The 20629-nt window shown below is 45.5% G+C and overlaps 1 protein-coding gene across 1 annotated transcript in view; it reads left to right on the top strand.

The window, feature by feature from the left end:
• The window catches only part of negr1 (neuronal growth regulator 1), a gene marked incomplete at its 5' end in the record, with an annotated part of 125631 nt that overhangs the window by 27600 nt on the left and 77402 nt on the right, over positions 1-20629 (top strand). The window contains one exon of the mRNA XM_079739350.1: positions 14148-14386. Within this exon, the coding sequence (XP_079595476.1) occupies positions 14148-14386 (239 nt within the window). The remainder of the gene's footprint in view (positions 1-14147; positions 14387-20629) is intronic.

Here is a 20629-nt window from a genome sequence, read left to right as displayed (position 1 = left end):
GCCGAGCTATATCTGTGCCTGTCGGTGGGGGCGGTTCCTCCCCAGCGCATTTATTCCAATATTTGCTGATGACTGAAGCTAAGTTAAGTGCACTGGCAATTGCTTATTTCCCTTTTGTCAGTATGATGAATGCGGTCACACATATCGGACTGCGCAGGGATACGAGACTCCTCTGACAATGAAGGATTGGCCATTTGTGTCCATGGACAGAGCACATCAAAACCCCCCGGTGCCCCCACCCTCTCTCCCCTGGCTCGTGCGAACGCAAACGACTACTTCCTTTTTACTGCCTCTGTCCCCCCTGACGGAGGAAGTGCACGGGCATGGTATTTACGGTGTAGTGCACGGGCCGCCTGACATCAGCGGGTATGATGAGCCCGTGTGTGAGTGTGTGTGTGTGTGTGTGTGCGTGTGCGTGTGCGTGTGTTGTGTTTTATCTGCGCTCCTTACGGGAAGCGGTGTGTCAACGATGACACCGAGTACCCGCGTGTTTCCCCTCCTCTTCTTTGTCGATGATAAGGGTGACATTTGAAGCGCCCCAGCAGTCGACGACCATAACATGATGACTCTCAAGGAGGGAGTCTAAATGTTGGCCCGCCCCCCGAACCCCCACCTCCTTCCCTACCACCCCCAACCCCCCAATGTTGATCCTTGTCACGCTCCCTGGACACTACAGAAATATATTTTGCTTTGGATTTGTCCAGGCGTTTCATCACGGTGAACTGATTTGTAAAAACGCACACCCACACCCACACAAACCCTCACACGCACCCACACACACCCACACACACACACACACACACACACACACACACACACACACATCCACACAAACACACACCCACCCCCGCCCCCCCCACACACACACACACCCACACACACCAACACACATACACAAACACGTCACACACTCCCGGCTAACAGGCTGGCAGTACCTCCAGCTCATGTCCGGCTCTAACCTCTCTCTCTCTCTCTCTCTCTCTCTCTCTCTCTCTCTCTCTCTCTCTCTCTCTCTCTCTCTCTCTCTCTCTCTCTCTCTCTCTCTCTCTCTCTCTCTCTCTCTCTCCCTCCACCTCTCTCTCATCCTTTCTCTCTCTCTCTCTCTCTGCCTCCTGCCTCCCCGGTTCTCTGGAGTTCCGCCAGGCTTGCCCTGTCACTTGGGTAGTGGATGAAGGGTGGTCTGGTGGGATGAGGATAGGAGGAAAGAGTTTGGCTAGAAATACTCAACTAGTCTCATAGAGCAGAATGTGTTTTGGAGTACACACACAGACACGCACACAAATTAAGTGACAAACACAAACACACAAACACATAGACTGAGGCGGGTGCCATTTCTAGCAGAAAAAGCATTGCGATAGCATCAGCTTGATTAGTTAACCCTTGTTTGTTTTATTACATTTTTATCTATGTTAAATGTTTGGACATATCTCTATTGCAGCCGCTGTATGTTGTGCACGTTTTCGCAAGTGCAGAGGAAAGTGTACGAGAGCTTTAAGCGGTTCGGATAGAGTAAGTGATGGAGAGATTGAAGCAGAGAAAGAGAAAGTGAGAGGGAGGGAGAGAGGGTAAGGGAGAGAGTGATTGCAAGAGAGGGAGATAGACGAAGAGAGAGAGAGGATGAGAAGTAGACTTTTGAAAGTGCCAAAGGGAAAGAGATTATAAAAGCATATAGACGAAAAAAGTGAGAGCCTCTAAGAGATTTGTAGCAAGAAAGATTGATCGTGGCAGATATGTGTGCCGTGTGGTATATATAGAGAAGGAGAGAGAGGAGAGGTGGAGGGAGCAGAAAGAGGGAGTGAGATAAAGAAGAACAGAGAGAGATATATCGAAGGAGGAGCAAGGGGGCCCATAGAAACATTGGAGAGAGGTGGATGGAGAGATGGATGGAGAGAAGAATAAGAGAGCAGAGGAGAATGAAAAGGAGAGCCGAGGACAGATGGCGGTGGGAGGCATATGTCTGCGGTGTGCTGGGTAATCCTGGCCAGCCTCTCCCCACCGAGGCGGTCGCACGGTGACTCCGCTACCTGGGATAAGTGTTGCAAAGCAGATGTTAATATGAGGTCGCTCGGCACGCTGATGGGGCCGGCAGAAACAGAAATGCGAGTGATATGATGGTGTGTGTGTGTGTGTGTGTGTGTGTGTGTGTGTGTGTGCGTGTGCATATGTGTGCGTGTGTGTGTGCGTGTCTTTGACATACATCACAAAGATTCCCTTGCCTGCAGAAGCGGATTTCTAGTTTCTACGCATGCACGTTTCACACTCCGGTTCCCAAACTATACTATCGACCTTCCTGTGTGTGTGTGTGTGTGTGTGTGTGTGTGTGTGTGTGTGTGTGTGTGTGTGTGTGTGTGTGTGTGTGTGTGTGTGTGTGTGTGTGTGTGTGTGTGTGTGTGTGTGTGTGTGCGGTGTGTGTTCTCTTGAATGACAGCCGCACACATCAAGAAAGGGAGAGGGCAATCGCGTGATAAGTAATCTGCCGGTGTCTTTGTCTGTGCACACATTATGGCATATTTGAACTCAAATGAGGCATAATTAATAGGCTCCCAAGGCCCCGCTGCGTAACAACGCCCTGGGCTCCATCAGACCTTTCGGCCACCCACCCAGCAATCACCCCCCCCCCCACCCCACCCCCAACACCCCCCAACGCCGCCTCCGTCCGGTCCTTAGAGTTCCCGCCGCCACGCTATGGCACGAAAACGCAATTATCGCGTCGTATGCATTATTCCCTCTCGCCGCTGTGTGCGCGTGTGTGCGTGGGTGTTTGTGTGTTGTTGTCTCTTTTTTTCCTCGCCCACTTTTATATTCAGCTTCTTTTTATTTTTTCACATCTATTGCGTAACGCCGGTGTCACGTGTGCTCGCGCGCACACGGTGCTCTCTCTCTCGCTCGCTCGCTCGCCCGCGCTCTCCCTTTCGCTCGCTCGCCCTCTCGTTCGCTCTCTGGCTCTCTCGCTCTCTTTCTCACACACATGCATCGCTAAGGCCCCCCCCCCCCCCCCCTCTCTCCATCGCCCTCACTCTGAGTCCCTCCCCCTCTCTCTTGTCCTCTCCCCCGCTCTCTCAGTATCCCTCACTCCCTCCCTCTCCAGCTCACTCTCTCTTAGTCCCTACCGCTGCATATCCCTCCGTCTCTCACTCTATCGCCCTCTCCATCAGACTCTCTCGCTTTCCATCCCCCCCCCTCTCTCTCTCTCTCTCTCTCTCTCTCTCTCTCTCTCTCTCTCTATCGCTGCATCTCTCTCTTTCCCACCCCCTCCCATCCATCTCCCACCCCCTACCATCCAGCTCCCTTCCCCTCCCCCCCGCCTCCATCTCCCTCCCTCCGGTTCTCTCGGGTAGATATGTGCGTGCTGAATCCCATGGTCTAATAAACACAGGAATGGCTATGTAGCGGCTAGAGACTGAGCTGCACCCGTTTTGTTTCCCTGTGTGTGTGTGTGTGTGTGTGTGTGTGTGTGTGTCCCGCGCGGTGAAAGAGATGCAGTGGTTCAACTGTGTATGACGATTAGGAGAAGGCTTCTCGGGGGAGCCGGTGGTTTCCAGCGAAAGCAGATCCGGAGAGTATCGGTTCTGATAGTCTGTCTGTGTGTGTTGGGATGGGGATGTTTACATCATAGCCGAGATGGAGATGCTTTGATAGACCTGGTGCGTTTAGGATTCAGTTCTTTAGAGTGAAATTGGGTTTCGTTCTGAACACACTCTTTTTATTTTTATCGAGATATAGCGAGACTGAGATGTGAACTGTTTTGTTTTTATGGGTGAAACATGGGGACCGATCCCTAGGCAGTGTTTGCTCTTGTTCAAGCACACACACACACACACACACACACACACACACACACACACACACACACACACACACAAACATATACACACACACACACACACATTCACACACACATACATACATACATACATACATACATACATACATACATACATACATACATACATACATACATACATACATACATACATACATACACACACATAATGCGAATAACCATATGCAGACACACAGGCACACACAAACAGGCACAAACATAATGCACAAAACCACATGCACAAACACACGCACAAACACACACATTCACACACACACACACACACAATCACACACAATGCACACAATGCCTACAACCACATGCTGACATACAGGCACACAAAGGCGCACACACACACACACACACACACACACACACACACACACACACACACACACACACACACACACACACACACACACACACACACAAACACTAAATGCACACAACCATATGTAGACACACAGGCATACAAATACGCACAGCCACACACACACACACACACACACACACACACACACACACACACACACACACAATGCTTACTTTGACCACACACACACACACACTGACACACACACACACACACACACACGCAATGCACACTTTGACAACACACACACACACACACATACACTTAACACACACATAGAGTGCTTCCTCCGGGTGATCTTGTTTCCTTCCACAGCAGCGGATGTGTGTCAGGACGTGTGTGTGTGAGGTTAATGCTGCTGCCAAGGCCCGGGCAGGAGACCTTGAACAGCTGTTCCCTGGGTACCTCCCCCCACCCACCCCAAGCCCCCACCCACTCCTAGAGATGTGCAGAAGCTACCCAAGGAGAATGCCGACCGGGAATTGTACCCCTGTTAGATGCGGTTCCTTTCCCTTTTGTTATATTCTTTGTTACAAAACGTCTCACGTACACGTACATAATGTACCCACACACACATACAGTGCATACAGTACATAACGTAATAACACAATTTCACACAATGATCCAGATGCTTTCAGCGGCCTCACACCTAAGTATTCCTACACACACACACACACACACACACACACACAAACACATACACACACACGCACGCACGCACACGCGCAAGCACATACACACAGGGAGTAAGTGACTGAGTTGAAAATAGAGTACACCATTATCCTCTAACAAAAGGCACCTTTATCCCCTCAGGATTTAAACACGCACCTCTGAAACAACCAGAGTCAACGGCTCATGTATCCAGCCCTGTGCATATCATACTATATCATATAATAGTGCAACTGCTTTTCATTCCACTGGTTTGCATTCAGGAAACGAATGGGCGAAGGGAAATAATCCCTAGATTACTGGCCGTGTATACGGGTTTGACGGATCTTACCTGGGCCTGCCTGCGTGTATTTAGCGAGCATGCTGGTTGTATACTCGTGCGTACATTTTCCGTACAAAAGCAACCTGGTGGATTTGTGCACCTTTATGGCTGACAAACAGGAGGCGCAGGAAAGAAGGGGAACGCGTTATAATCCAGAGTTTAACGCATTGTTACCGCTTCGTCTTTACAAGTTCCCAACAGCAGGGGGTCAGGACCGGATCTCAGGTTCACACAACGGCAAAACAACTTCCAAGCAAATCACGGAGCCCTACCAGCCATCGCATGCCTTCAAAACCATTCCTCTACTGTGTGTGTGTGTGTGTGTGTGTGTGTGTGTGTGTGTGTGTGTGTGTGTGTGTGTGTGTGTGTGTGTGTGTGTGTGTGTGTGTGGTGAGTGTGAGCGTGTCCGCACATGTGTAGGTGTGTCCGTGTCGTGTAGGAGTGTCCATATGTGTGTCTGTGTCTGCGTTTATGTCCATTCATTTGTGTTTGTGCGCACTCGCCTCTAAAAAAGGCCCGCGACAACTTCATAAAAGGACCTGTCCATTTGACAACGAGGTAGAAAAAGACCCGGCAGTAGGGTTTGGCGCGCGTCAGGATCAGGCATTGGGGGTTTTCCCTCCTTTTTTTCATTCCCAGGCTCTCTAATGGTGTCAGCCTCTGTGTCTGTGGTGGATTACCACTGGGGGCCCTTCAGATGAGGCCTACCATCCAGTCTCCAGGATTACTGGGAGGATTAGAGAATGCGCGTACGTCCGTGCTGCGGCCCACCCAGGCTCCGCTATGTCCCTCGTCACTCTCATTTCTTTACCCCCCCCCCCCCCCCCCACCCCCTCCATCCAACAGAGCCACCAAACAAAAACAAACAAACAAACAAACAGCCTCAATTCCTCTCAGCCCGATACATTGGAAGAGAGAAGGGAGGGTGATGGAGAGTGGGGGTGGAGGAGAGAGAGAGAGAGAGAAGAGAGAGAGAGAGAGAGAGAGAGATAAAAATGAGAGTGAGAGAGATAAAAATGAGAGAGTCGGATAAAACGAGAGAGGGGGAGAGAGAGGGAGAGAGAGAGGGAGAGAGAGAGAGATAAAACGAGAGTGAGTCGGATAAAACGAGAGAGGGGGAGAGAGAGAGAGGGATAAAAGGAGAGAGAGAGAGGGATAAAACAAGAAAGGTAAGGGGCGAGGGGGGAGAGAGACTTAGGGGAGGGGTTGGAAATAACAGAGGAAAAGGGTGGGACTCAGACAAAGCGATGAGGAGAGAGGGGGGAGGGAGAATAAGAGAGAAAAGGGGGGAGGGAGGGATGGAGAGAGGAGACAGGGATGGAGGAGGGAGATTCAAAGAGAAAACGGGGGAGGGACGGAGACATAGGTAGGGATGCTGTCACAGAAACAGCATTTATCATGGCGGCAAAGAACAGTGCAAGGATATCAGTGAATATATATAGAGGCGTAAGATGACACTGCTGCTTTTTTTTGGGTCTTTGGTTGTCATTCCTTGCCATTTTGCTCCGTTGCGATGCTGTGAAGTTATCTGTGCCCGTGTTACTGCTACTGTGGGTGGGGGAGTTATGCCAGCGGAAAAGCAACAATAAAGTGTAACGTATTATGGAAGGTGAACATGCTATGAGTCATTCCATTGAGCCTTAAAACACACATGTTGAATATTAAGGACAATTGTTGTACTATTTGACATACTAGTGCTATGGTCAATGTCAGTTATGAAAATGTGAATAAATAACAGAATTGATTGGTGAGGCGCTCTAAAATAGTGCTACTGTTGTGTGCTGTTTAAAGTGTAACAGAACTGAACAGGCTTACTGAAATAAACAATCACTAAACTCAGATTAAGGGAAGAAGTGTAAGAAGATAATGGGAGATGGTTCAGAAAACACTACTATGGTGGTGCAAGAAATGCAGTAGAATTACAAAATCTTCTTCAGTTACCTTCTCATCCAGCTCCCTGATAGCTTTCGTTTAGTGGTGCATTATTATGACAAGCCTTCCAAGTCTTACCAAAGCAAATCTATAGAGGATGTGTCCTTTAGTACGCGGCTCACTTCTTCTCTATATTGCAGACACAATTTACTGTACATTCCCAGAGGGGTTTTGGTTTTCTCTGCAGTAGCCATCCGTGTACATAATATTTTATACATAATGCATGGGCCTTCACGCGTCTTTCTGCTTCAGTATTCTCTTGAATACTCCACAAATCAACCGTGTGCTGCATCCTGATATATAATGCCTCAACCTAAGGTAGAAGTCTTCCTTGTTAGTTTCCCTCTTCTTTTTTCTGTTCTTATTCAATTCATAAATAAAGAAAATATCTGGTGCTAATGTGTGACAAGTAACACACATGAGTAAATAAAGTATGTTCTTTCCTGTTGCATTTATTAAACTGTACTTCTGCTCTTTACTCTGGCATGTTTCCGAGCCAGTAACCTACTTTTTACTTTGCTACATTTGCTATTTCTACCTTTGTTGCAACTCGTCTGCTCAAGCAAGGAGCTCTTCACTGCAGGTGCCAACATGTAACCATGGAAGAGATGGGAACCTAATATTGCTACTGTGTATGTTGAATGGTAATCTGATTTATTGCTACTGGATTTCCTTTGTTCGCAGCGGAAGCACAACAGAGAAAAGCAGGAGAAATGACAAAGAAGTTAGGGAGTCAATTCAGTTTTTTTTAAGCAAGGTAATTGAATCGATCCACTCTGGGTGGGATGGATAGGGAAATGGAGAAAGAGGTGGATAGGAGAGGTAGAGAAGGAGGTCAGAGAGAGTGGGAGATTGTACAAATCTCAGTGATAAAGGCTATCCTTATCGGTTTGATTAGCCTGCCTGCTTTACTTCAAATGCTCACAGACCTTGCCCACAGACCCTAAAAAAATATAACAATGGAAAGTATCAGTTAATTTATTAACCAGGAGCCTTTTTACTTGAACTTGAGCATGTTTCTCGGATGGTAATTGTACTTTTATTTGAGTATAGATTTATAGTACTTTGCCCGCCACTGAATAGGCCAAAAGAAGAAAGTAAATTAAATAGCTGAGCAACAAGTATGAAACATTAAGAAATATGTATGAATGTACATACCCTCAGCTATAATAAGTAGTATAATCGTGACCTTTTTATTAAAATTCCTATCGCACCTTTTAAAAACTGTTGCATCAGACAGTCACACATAAAGAAAATTAAATCTATTCCCACATTACAAGAAGTCCCTGGTGTCTGTTCCCTAAGTGTTATATCGAAACAAATCTATCAAGTTTTCCCGTCCAGAAGTCTATTCATTTCTTCTGCCAAATTCTGCGGGACAAAAAAAAGAAAGAAGAAGGTGATGGTATGTGTGAATGTGAACTGTTGTTTGTGATAAAAAAAAACGAGAATGATTTTCAGAAGGAAAAGTGAATCTGGGTTAGAGCGACGCCCCGAGTGTTAACTTTTTCATATGACGACAGCACTTATATTGGCTAAACAGTACCGATCTGCCGCTCATTTTAACAACCCACCGTACGTCTTTTCAACAGGCCATGTTTCAAGTTGGTAATTGACGCAAGGTGTTCCAATAACCATCGCAATCATGTGCGTATTGTAAGTAACATCCAAGTCTTCCATCATGGCAGCGATAAAAATAGAGGTGTGTTTAATAAACTGAATAAATAATCAAAAACAAAGTAAAAAAAATAAAGGTTTCTAATAAGCGTTGATTTTCTGCAATCACTTGTCTCTTGGTCGGGGAAAACACCAAAGGCGTCATTAGGTGTGTATTATCGGAATGAGTGCCCGCTCCCAACGCATGCTTTTGGGGTCGATGAGATAATTAACGCGGCTTTGTACGAAAGCACGGGAGGCCTGCTTCCCCGTCGGGCCCCTGGAGCCGAGGGCCTTGATCACAGGAAGAGAACCCACCTTGGGAGGCATCCTTTGGGGATGTTTTGCCTTGGAGAAAGCCCCCTTTGAAGAGGGGGGCATGGGGGGAGAGGATGCTGAGTAGAAAGGGTGTTGAACAAAATGGCTTGATGGCGATGGCTTTGTGGTGTGTCGTTATCACCGCAGATCGACTTTTTGTTTGGTTTTTGCGTTAACCGCGAGTATGGTTGCGGTAAAAGCTCAATGAAATTGTTTTGTAAAAAAAACTAAACGAAAAGGTGATGTTGGAGTAGCATTTACAAAATGGGCCAAATCGAAAGGTTGCAATAAACGTTTAATAACGTCAATTTCATTCTAATTTTAGAGAAAGAAATGATTACAAAGACAAAATAATTGATTGCTCTCCAGATCCAAGTAGCAATTTAACTTTCTGGCAAACCATTCTTTGAAAAATGGAATAGTGTTCTGCCAGTGCTGAAACATGATTGCTTAATCAATCAGAAAAATATGTATGATTATTTGCCACAGCAAGCATACCACTATATTTAATCAAGACTGTGTTCTTATGCCCGCAACTGCCTTTCTTTGACGATGGTGGAACATTTCTTCTGGTATTTAATTGTATACATTGATCAAATATCACATTTTAATCATAGTTTAGATCCATCACTGTTTTTGTTAGACTTTTCATATATCAATATTCGCGTTGAGCACTTCAAAGTGGCTGTGGGCGATGTCGTTGTTTTGGCTCACCCCCTGTTTCTTTTTCCTGGCAGTTTCCTTCTCTACTGTCAGTTCTTCAGCCCATTTTGTGTTTGCTTGCCTTGTTTGGTTTGGCGTGAGCCATTGCTGGGAACGCTGGAATCGGTAGCTTTGCCTGTTCCGCCATTGTCAGTCAATGCTGACATCCTGCTGCCTGTCCGTGAAAACAGCGAGGACCACCTCCTCATGGTGATATCTCTCCTGATTGGCTGAAGTGGGGACAGGATACCAGAGATCTTCTTTTTCTATTCACTGCAGAGTGGAGGTACTGGGAGACCCATGTGACTGACCAAACACTCTATATCAGTGATGGCTGTTGGAATATAGAGCTAATTAACACTTATTTTAACAAATAAATATTGCATACAGCACCTTAATTGTGACTTGCATTAGAACCAGCTTGCCTGTGAGCCGGTATCAGCAGCTCTGTTCTTAAGGTGGGTCAAACCACCGGGTCCTCCATCTGGACTGGGCACCTATACCTGGAACCTCAGCTCCACCTCCATTGCATTTGCTTGAGTTTCAATATCTTAACTATTCACCAGTGGTTTGTTGTTATCAGTACCACCGGGGTAGTAACTCAATGAAACCCACCAGGACTACTGTATGTCACTGTCCTCATGCAGACCAAGGACGGTTCCTCAACTCGAATTCAGACTGTGATTCATTGCAAATATTAAACAAAGAAAGATACCAAAGAAAAGATTGAAATTGAAACAGATTGTCACGAACGGCAATATGGGAAGGAGAGTGTGTCGTGCGGTGTTCCTCGGTCATTACTGTGAGTTGTGGCTGTCTGGGTGAAAGATGCTCGTCATTGGCTGCCGCTGTTGTTGACGTTCATCAGCCCACATACCTGCTTGCTAACTCTTGTCTCTTGTCAGATTGACCACTGACTATATGTATATGCTAAAGTGTGATGTATGTGCCAATTTCCTCCGTCTACAGCAAGGTTCTAGACTGCAGTGGTAGCCTATAGTTGACTCCTAGCTTTACCATCCTTTTTGTTCCATTTTCCATCAAATCTATTATATTTCTCTCTTGCCTAAAGCAGCATTGATAAACCGAGTGCATGCCTGCCTCAACCAATTGCGGTTGAGCCCTGTTGCCATCTCTATCCGCTGCCTGTATTTAATGAAACTGTGTGCTTGGCTAGCGCTCGTTCCATTTCCTTGAGCGCACTTCCAGTCTGTTGTCTTAACTGTGAAAGCGATCAAGCTGTCGGCTACTGTGCTGCCACATGCAGTCGTTTGTTTTTAGACAGATAGATAGCCACTGCCCGACGGGCCACTGCAGGTGCCTTGAAGTACGCCAAACCCAGGGGATCATCAACGTCTCAATGCCACCATTTTGTTCAGCCGAGTGAGGCAAGGTAGACGTTTGAGATCAGCGGTCGTGGCTGAGGGTCCGAGAAAATACTTCTCGGTGTCAAGCGAGCGTTTGATTCCATGTTCCATTGTAACACCTGTTAGAGGGGTGGGGGTGTGTGCTCCCAGAAGCAGCGTATGGAGAGGGATGAGGGGAGTCCAATCGGTAAAGCGTGTTGCTACCCTCAATGGTTCTTGGAGCAGGGTTTGTCTCACAGCCCACCGTTGGTGTTGGGTTTTGCTGATGTTGCTTTGTGTAAAAGACGCCCTTAGCATAGAAACTGCTTGAATAGATACTATTCCAAAATACGAAATAAGTCACTGTACTACACTATAAAAAAAAGACCACGCTATACTTAGATGTCTGTTTATACCTCTGGAACTACAACTATGAAACTCTTGTGTCCACAGTAATTATTTCCCCAGTGTGGTTGCCTTCCTTCAGGCAAGATAGCACACAACACAACATAGTTTACCAGATGCCTCAGGTCAGAACGGTCAAGAATGGAACCGCATCTATCTTAACACCAACTACGCGGTCCGTCCCTCTCATTCATGGCACGATGGGGATGAGCTTGCTTGTTGGGTTGTGTTGTTATGCAACAATATATACGCGCCATGGGGAGCTCAGCATGAGCACATCAATGCCTTGTTTGAGAGATTCTCCCCACACACACACACACCCATCGCAGGGCGAGACTCAGTGGGAGGTTGGGGAGATGTATCTGTGTTTACAGGAGGCAGGGAAAAACAACACTGGCACACACACATACACCGGCACAGACCTGCCTCTACTCTCTCGCTCCCTCTCGCTTCAGCTAATCAGGGTGTAATTGCGAGGTGCACGCTTGCATGCAGTATAGAGAACCCGTTCATCACCTTTAAGTCAATAGATAGAGCTGAGCCACTGTCGTGCCCCGGCCGTTGTTTACGGTGCGTCGCAATAAAGGAATGTGTATGTGAAGAGAGGTCCATGTAGGCCTAAACATGGTCTTATTCAGGCTTTTATTTGGTTTCCCGTCGGAACTGTTCCGTCGACGCTGCTTGTGTGCCCCACGAAACGTACTCAATTAATTCCTAAACCCCTCTTCTCTGTTCACTGGGATAAGTGTGTCCAAGTTTGCAAGTAGTTTTTGGTCTGTTTGGGTGGAGTCGGTGGAGGAACAGAGACAATGGTCTTTTGATCAAAATGATGGTCCCTGTCTTTGTTTACACTGTACTGGTCCTTAGATCAATGTATCTGGGGCTCAGTCAAGTACATAATGTGTTATTGATTTGGATGTTCAAGCAATTCAATCTACAATTATCCTGTCTTATTTGTAAAAGCAGCTGTAGTCTATGGTGTGTGCCCGCGGCTCGTCACAGCAATGCATTAACAATAGTGATCTGCTGTATTAGCAGCACTAAATGAGAACTCAACTGCTGCAAAGGAATCCCTTCTATGGCAGTGAATCAGATTGATTATCAAATGTTTGCAGAATAATACACATTTGCGTATTTAATTTTGTTACGTTGGTTTCAGGCATATTTTCATGGAAAGACATCGAGGGTTTAGGGCCATTTCTGTATCTTACGCCTCCTTCTCTTTCGATTTGTTCCATATTTTGTGTTATTGTTCCTAATAGATTCAGTTGAGGCCCAAGACGGCATGTTTAATTTGATTAGAAAAGATATTAAGCGCTAAACAACTGAATAACTGTACATAAACGCTCAGCAAAACACTCTTCTTGATTATTTTAATTTTCTCTGTGTGAATAGTGTTGTTTGTTTGTTTATCAATGGATGCATTTATCTGTTAATTGAGTTCTTATGATTTAAAAAAAAAAATCATAATAATTGAGTTAATGCACATTAAAAAACTCATCCAAGCATTTAGATGCTAACAATGTCATAACCCGTGTGCAGTAAAATAGATAGGATAACTGAAAGACTCATCTCAGAATATTTGATAGTATTTTATTTACTCTAATTTTTGCCTTTAATTAAAAAGGCACTTTGTAATAATTGCCACGCTCTTCTGAACATACTTTCTTCTGCAGTCCCATAATCTTAGCCTTTTGTCAAAACAAAACATCTTAACAATTTTTTAATACAATTGACACTTTCATATAATACTGTAAGTGTCTTTCATTCAACATCAGCTATAATAAATATCTGCACTTCATAAATGAACCTTGTTGAATTCATAAATTACTAGCCAACACATTTTCAGATTCAAACTCTGTGTACTGTGCATCATTCGATCTGAATCATCATCAGGACGGTGAAGTGTTCTAGGCTCTTCCACTCGCAGACGAAAGGTTACATTTCAAAGCTCCATGTCCGCAGCATGTCTGTAGGCACTCTTACCCAACAGTCTGCTAAAATGTCCGAACAGTAACAACACTAACAGATATTCATTCAAAAGCCCTTCCACTGAAATCCTCATCACCAACAACCTCCTCGAGCACCCAGCTCCTCTCATCAAAGTCAAAGTCAGCTTTATTGTCAATTCCAACAAATGTACAAGGCAAATAGAAGAATAAAAATTTGGTTATCTCTCTCCGATGGTGCATTAAGTATAAAAGTATACAATTAGGTAAAATGAAATAAAGTAGGTAATATCTACCATCAAGGGCGTAGGAACCAGGGGGGACGGAGGGGACGTGTCCCCTCCAATATCGGAGACAGGCGCATTTGTCCAGCCTAAAAATTATAGCGGATCTGTCAGGTTTCCGATATGTGTCCCCCCCAATGTTAAACTCATTCCTACGCCCCTGTCTACCATAAATAAATTCTAAATAGTGCAAAATAGTCTTCAATAGTGCAAAGGTAGGCAAAACAAAACGGTATGTATAAATATATGAGAAAAAAAAAAAAGGAAATGTTCCAGGTTTCCTGGGGGGCAGATGGGAGAGGGTTTCAGAGTCCATGCGTGTACGTGTGAAGATCTCCCCCTCACCTGTCTTCCTTTGTCTCCCTCAGGTGCTACCTGTTGGACGGCATCTCCAAAGGCGCCTGGCTGAACCGCTCCAGCATCATCTTCGCGGGGAGCGACAAGTGGTCGGTGGACCCGCGTGTCTCCATCGTGTCCAGTGTGGCGGACAAACACGAGTACAGCCTGCAGATACAGAAGGTGGACGTGACGGACGATGGCCAGTACACCTGCTCTATCCAGAGCGAGCGCAACCTGCGGCCGAAGCATCTCAACCTCGTCGTCAAAGGTGGGTGGTAGCCGAGTAAGAGACAGCGCTTGTTTTTCTGGATGCGTGTATGCCAGCGATATATTGTTTCTCTTTCTTCTGAAAAAAAGCGTATTCTAAATCGCTTTTGATATGAGCGTCTGCTGAATGCCCTTAATGTAAATGTAAATATGAATATGTATATATATACACTCTGAACTCTATCGCCTGCATGGTAAGACATGCAGGCGTATTTGTCCTCATCCAAGCTATCCTTGTTTTCTGACAAATGTACTTATTGTAGGTCGCTTTGGTTAAAAGCGTCCGCTAAACGCCCTTAATGTACATTTAAATGTAAATATGTATATATATATACACTCTGAACTCCCTGTGCGGTAAGACATACAGGCGTATTTGTCCTTATCTTAGCTATCTTTGTTGTATACTATTGAGAGAGAATGAACTGTATTGGGAATGGGTTAACCTAGCAATTTTAAGTGCTTGGCACTTGTTTCTATGAATATCTTTACTGTACCGGCAACAATATATTGTTGTTTCTCTTTCTTCCTACAAATGTACTTATAGGCCTTGTATATAAGTAGGTCGTGTTGAAATATAGGCCTCTGCTTATGCCCTGAATGTAAATGTATTTACCGTGGTGGACATGATGCAACGTTGAGATGGTACGTCCGCACTACAATGTGTGTGCAACACAACAAATTTTCTGAACAAAGTGTCTAAATTACACCGGTTGAGTTACTTTGAATAGTATCTATGTGATGTACCCTTTGCCATTTAGGTTTAAGGATCCTTTTATCCAAAGTGTCTTACAATTTTTTCTGAGCGCATACCGTCCTGAGTTAAGTTGAAGCCTTAACCCAACTAGTTTTAATGTCATGCTCGACCAGCTGAGCTATACACAGACAATATTGAATGCACTTAACTCGGATATGTGGATTGGACATACGCTATAATGGTGTACACAGCGAAGTGTTGCTGTTTTTCCCCTCCAACATCTCGTTAGCTTTTAGCCCTCATGTAGCCCACACTGTCAGCATATGGAATCTGCCAATAGTATCCAATGGTATGGGTAGCTAATGGCCATCGGTGTATCAAACACCATCTGTGCTTCAAACAAATGTCTGTTATTCCATTTATATCCACCTGTTCGTATTATCTAACATTCAAGTTTGTTGTCTCAACAGCATTTCTCTTCCAGGCTCGCCAACTTATCTTGTCACTGCGTATATCTTGTGCCTGTAGGCTATTATACGGCATGGTCTGTGGTTAGAAAAAGAAAGGGAAGAAAAAGACTAGCAAGCTTTGGTCAAATCTCTCTTGGAGTCAGCCGAGACTCCTAACAGAAACATGGCTGGTCAAAGTATGAATTCTAAGTAGCTGGGGTTAACTGGGGTTCTATTGACATAAATGTCACCGCAGTTATTTAGGGAAGGCCCTGTATTTGAACCTTTTAACATTTAAAATATGCAACTTCAAATGTTTTGTAAATGAGACCTCATCATCAAACTTTGATGTCATTGTAATCTATTCACTTCTTATGCCGAAAGGTCTGGGGATAATAAGTCTGTTAAAAAGAGCAGACAGCGTTCATCCACGATTATAAGTTGACTGTCATGCAAGGCAAGAATCCACCTCCCAACCAGTTGTGCAAAATATATTGAGCTATTTGAGATTTGTTTAAAAATAAGGATTTAACTGCATCATTTGATTATATAATATACTAATAGCTGGTAATCTTAAACAATGAATACTAGTGACTGATTGCTTACTAATAACAACAATCGTCTGATTTAGTTAATAGAGATTGAGTTAGCGATCAAATTAATTGTCTCTGAAATTGGCTCGTATTTAATAATTTCATTTTATCCCATTTCCCATTAGGACATCCAAATCATGAAGGGTAATAGTCGTCATACATCAAGATTATTAGAGATGATTTACCGTATAATCCGTGCTAAGAATGGCTCCTTTCTGTGCGGTATTCTGAGGACATTTTTCAATTAGTGTCAATACCGTGTCGGAATCAAAATCCGAATAAAATTGGAAGCTAAAGAGCTGACACAACCCGACTTATCTGGCACCATGTGAGGTTTTGATTCCCATAAGCGTGTCAGGGATGTGTTGGTAAAGTTACCAAACTCCTTCAGAATAAATGACACCTATCATGCATATTAGCATTCTCTTAGTGTCAATTTTCGGTCCTATATCGGACGATAATGGCAGGAACAGGATGGTGGCAGGTTGTTATTATCAGCCCCGACAGTGCTGCGGTAAATGTCAAAAGACAGTGGAACAATCTCAAAGTGCCGTTCATGCAATCTGCTGTAACTACCGTAGGGGAAGAGACATTTTTTGGGGGGCTTTTTCAGCTGGGGTTTGCTCCGTTGGCTTTCCACTGCCACTGCCATTTTATTCCTATCAAGCCTCAACGTAAACAACGTTAATCAGTAACGCATAAGCCACTAGCAGATGGACTGTAGAGGCGGAGAGCATACACAGGAAATAGGTTGCCAACAAAACAAGGTCTCTGCCATCGGTAAATGCCTCGGCGATCGATGCTAAAATTGTTTATTTAACAATTTCAGAGGAATCAATAACATCCACATGACAGCATAAAGCGTGGGGCGATGATGGAGAAGCACTTTATTTTCCCGATGTTTGCTTCGTCAGGACTGCGTGCAGCATGGAGCCTGGCCAAGGTCGCATGGGGTCACAACAGCACCCCCCCCAACCACCAACCATATGGCGCGATCACAAGGCAGCCAGCACGCCAGCAGTTGTGCTGAGTGGCACATTCTGAAAATACCCATAATTCCCTGGTACACGCAACTTAAGGCTGCTGAAATCTGATACTCCGTTTGACCTACAACTCCCCGGTTGGTTCACGTCTGTTTACAGATTTTACACGTGGTCGTGATTAATATGGGAGAGGGGTGCTCTTTTGTAATAACCAGGAATGGTTTCCGATATCTGGATAGTACATGCGATTGAAATGGCGTCTCTGTCATCTAGCTGTAGTAGTAACAAATGACTCGTAGAGGAGTAACCTGACTGCGGGCGAATTCATCGTGACAACACACAGCTTTTTCAGTTGATTCTTCCTCTGCAGTTAATTTGGTTCTGTGTTTTGACTGTTTTGACACCCTCACCACAGCCATGTGTCACTTGATCAATTGTAAATGTTGGGGTGGACATAGTCGTCAAACTTCCTCCTTGTTGTGACTCATTCACTAACACTCACTAACATTCAAAAGTATTTTTTTGTCTGCAGCTTTGCAGCTCCTAATTATGTGAAATGTAGAGTAACCATGGTGCCTAGCAAAAGCCTGCTATGCGTAACAGCTGCATGTTTCACAGCTTAGCATGGGGAAGGTTGTGGTCATCGTGGCCGACAGGGCACATTGTGTGGATCAAGCGAAGCCGAAATAGAAAATCCAGAAATAAAGATGCTGTGCCTCTAAAAATTCCATCATGTCGTTCTTAAGCCAAAGGCAACCTTCGGCAACCTTGGTTTAAACAAGCAGGAACAAAAAGACATGCGAGCAGCCAGTACTCCCTTTTGTTGGACCGTTTGACCAATCCACCTGCTTCACCACAACAACATGGTGGCTGATTCAATGGCACTAAAAGATGACAAAAACAAAACACTTCACCGTCTCTAATGCAGGTTAGAGAAGGGTAGAATAATGACACCAGCCAAGCCATGGCGTCTATCTTATCTAACACATCCACACCGTACCTCCCGTCTCCCAGGAGTCATGAAGGAGATACTCAGAAAACAGCTAGTATCACCTGGGGGGCCTTCACATAGATAAATGGTTGGTTACCCCACCCGCCCCACTCCAGACCTTGTTTTGCTGGGGCTCTCCGAGGTCGCTGGTGGTGGCGGTGGTGGCGGTGGTGGCGGTGGTGGTTGGTTGAGTATAGAACAGTACAATACAAACCAGTTGTACAGAGCGGCTGTATCATTGTTCCCCAGTGGGGGCGAAGGGGGGGGGGGGGGGGGGGGGGCAGCCGAGTTGGCTTCACCTCGGTCAGCATGGATCTGTTTATGCGGAAGGGGGGATAGGGGGGGAAAGGGGGAGGGGTTCTCTCCAGGTAGCTCTCTGCCGTGCCGATGTTGGGCTGTTGTCGACACTCATTTTGCTTTGTCAAAAGCTGCCGTGTGTTGTGAATCATTACCTGTCACGGTGCGGGCCCTTGTGTACACAGACACGCACGCACACACACACACACACACACACTCGTATAGACACACATACAATCTCACACACACACACGCCCTCTCACGGAGAACAGAGGAGCGCTCGCGGCAGATGAGCTGTAGCAGGGGGAGCTCGCGCTTGTCATGTTCTGGAAGCTTCTAGGAGTCTGAGGGTTTTTCATCTGCCGACAAAGAAAGAGTAGCAAGGACTAGTGGAAAGATTTCTTTTTCATCTTCGTGTGTTCGCGTGTGTGTGTGTGTGTGTGTGTGTGTGTGTGTGTGTGTGTGTGTGCGCGTGTGTTTCTTGAAAGTGCATTAAGGGGAGATTAACACAGAAAATGTACTCGATGGCGGTATGGATCGGTGCGCCGTGGACTTCTACACATTGCACAAATCCAGTAGCCAGCCCAGGCCGTGACACACACAAGGTGGACTGTGTGTTGTGTGTCTCGTCGCTGGACCTGACCCAGCGTATCTCCCCCCCCTCCCGACTGTAATCTTTTAACCCAGCCCCGCCGGCTTCACTGTCATCGGCATTACTGCCAATGACAGCGAGCTACTTGCCGTTTAAGTGTCTCACTTTGTCAGCAAGCCAGGAGGGTCAAACCACTCTTGCCAGGGGAGAGGGGGAGGGGGGGATGTAACCTATTTGAACCCTGAAGCCAGAAAACAACTGGTTTTGTTTGTGTGCTATTCCTGTGTGTCCCTTTTTTACGGGTGCAAGCAGATCAGTTTTAAAACAAGGGGCAAGCACGGTGTTGGCATGAACGCAAAGCATAGGAAACAACCGAGGTTTGGGATGCAGAGCAAGGGAGGGGGTGGGTTGTCGGTGGTGGTTCTCCTCCTCCCGCGGAACAAAGTGTTTAATCTTGGTTTGTCAGGTATACACTCTTCCCCCCGCGGAGAACTGTGTTTCCTTTACATCGTCTCTGTGAGCCCCAACTCTACAGCCATTAAAGAGGGCCTGGGGGATGAGGAAACAGGAAAATAGAGGGATTCTTCAGAATCCACCTTTTTATTGCCTAGGAGTCTCGGCACAGCAGGGTGCACTGGGAAGTTCAGGGTGCCTCCTGGATACTTCATTACACCCCACGATCGTTTAGACGTGGAAGGTGTTTTGGTGGGAGGTGGGAAATAAACACATATTTGCACATGAAGGCAGTTTTTTGCTGCAGAAACGACACCCTAAACCCACACCAGAAAACTAAAGTTAAAACGCGATCGCAGTCCGAATAATGATTCGATGCCCTTTAGAACCCTCTGAACAGTTTGTGTCCACCATGTTTAAAATACATGTTTAATAGTGATGTATATTTTTGAGACTGTAACTGCCTCAGATACGTGGCTATTTACAATAATCGTACATGGTGCAAATAACACCCTCCCTCAACCCGCTTCACTGTCTTTAACCTATTTTCATTATGAAACGACGTCTAATCCTGGATACACAAGCCTTCTTGCCATAACGCCTACCCTAGCCTTCTCTCAGCCTTTTTAATCCCCCCCCTCCTCGCTCCCTGTTAATTAAGATCACATGTAGGATAATGTATTGAATATGCATGGCACCTTTTATCTAAGAATATCTCGCCCCAGCAAAGACGCAGCGAGTCGCGGTATCACCACGCGCCCTCAGAACTGTGATGTATGCGAGAAGGGATCGGTCAATAAACGCATGATTATTTTCCTTTCAGGTTGCTATTTTTTTTCTTCTTTGTATGTTGTATTTAACTTTCATTTCAATGGCTTTATATTTTTCATTGATTAATACACAATCCCCCCTCCCCCCCTTGAACATGTAATTGAATATATATTTTTTGTGTTTTCATGTTCATAATCCCCCCCCAAGCGGGGGTTTTGACATCATAACGCAGGCGAGCGATATGATATGAATCACATTAAGGCTAATATGATGAAGTGCCATCGTTTTATGGTTATTATTATGAAGTGCGATCGAAAGGGGTTACATTTCTTTTTGAGATGCACAGCGGCCTTAATCCCGCCGTTTGTGGTGGCGGACGAGAAGCGGTTTGGACGTTAATTTGGATCGTCTCAGATGCGCG

The sequence above is a fragment of the Pollachius pollachius genome (genome assembly GCF_949987615.1).
Source record: "Pollachius pollachius genome assembly, chromosome: 7".
NCBI lineage: Eukaryota > Metazoa > Chordata > Actinopteri > Gadiformes > Gadidae > Pollachius > Pollachius pollachius.
This window is presented reverse-complemented; position numbering and strand designations above follow the sequence as displayed.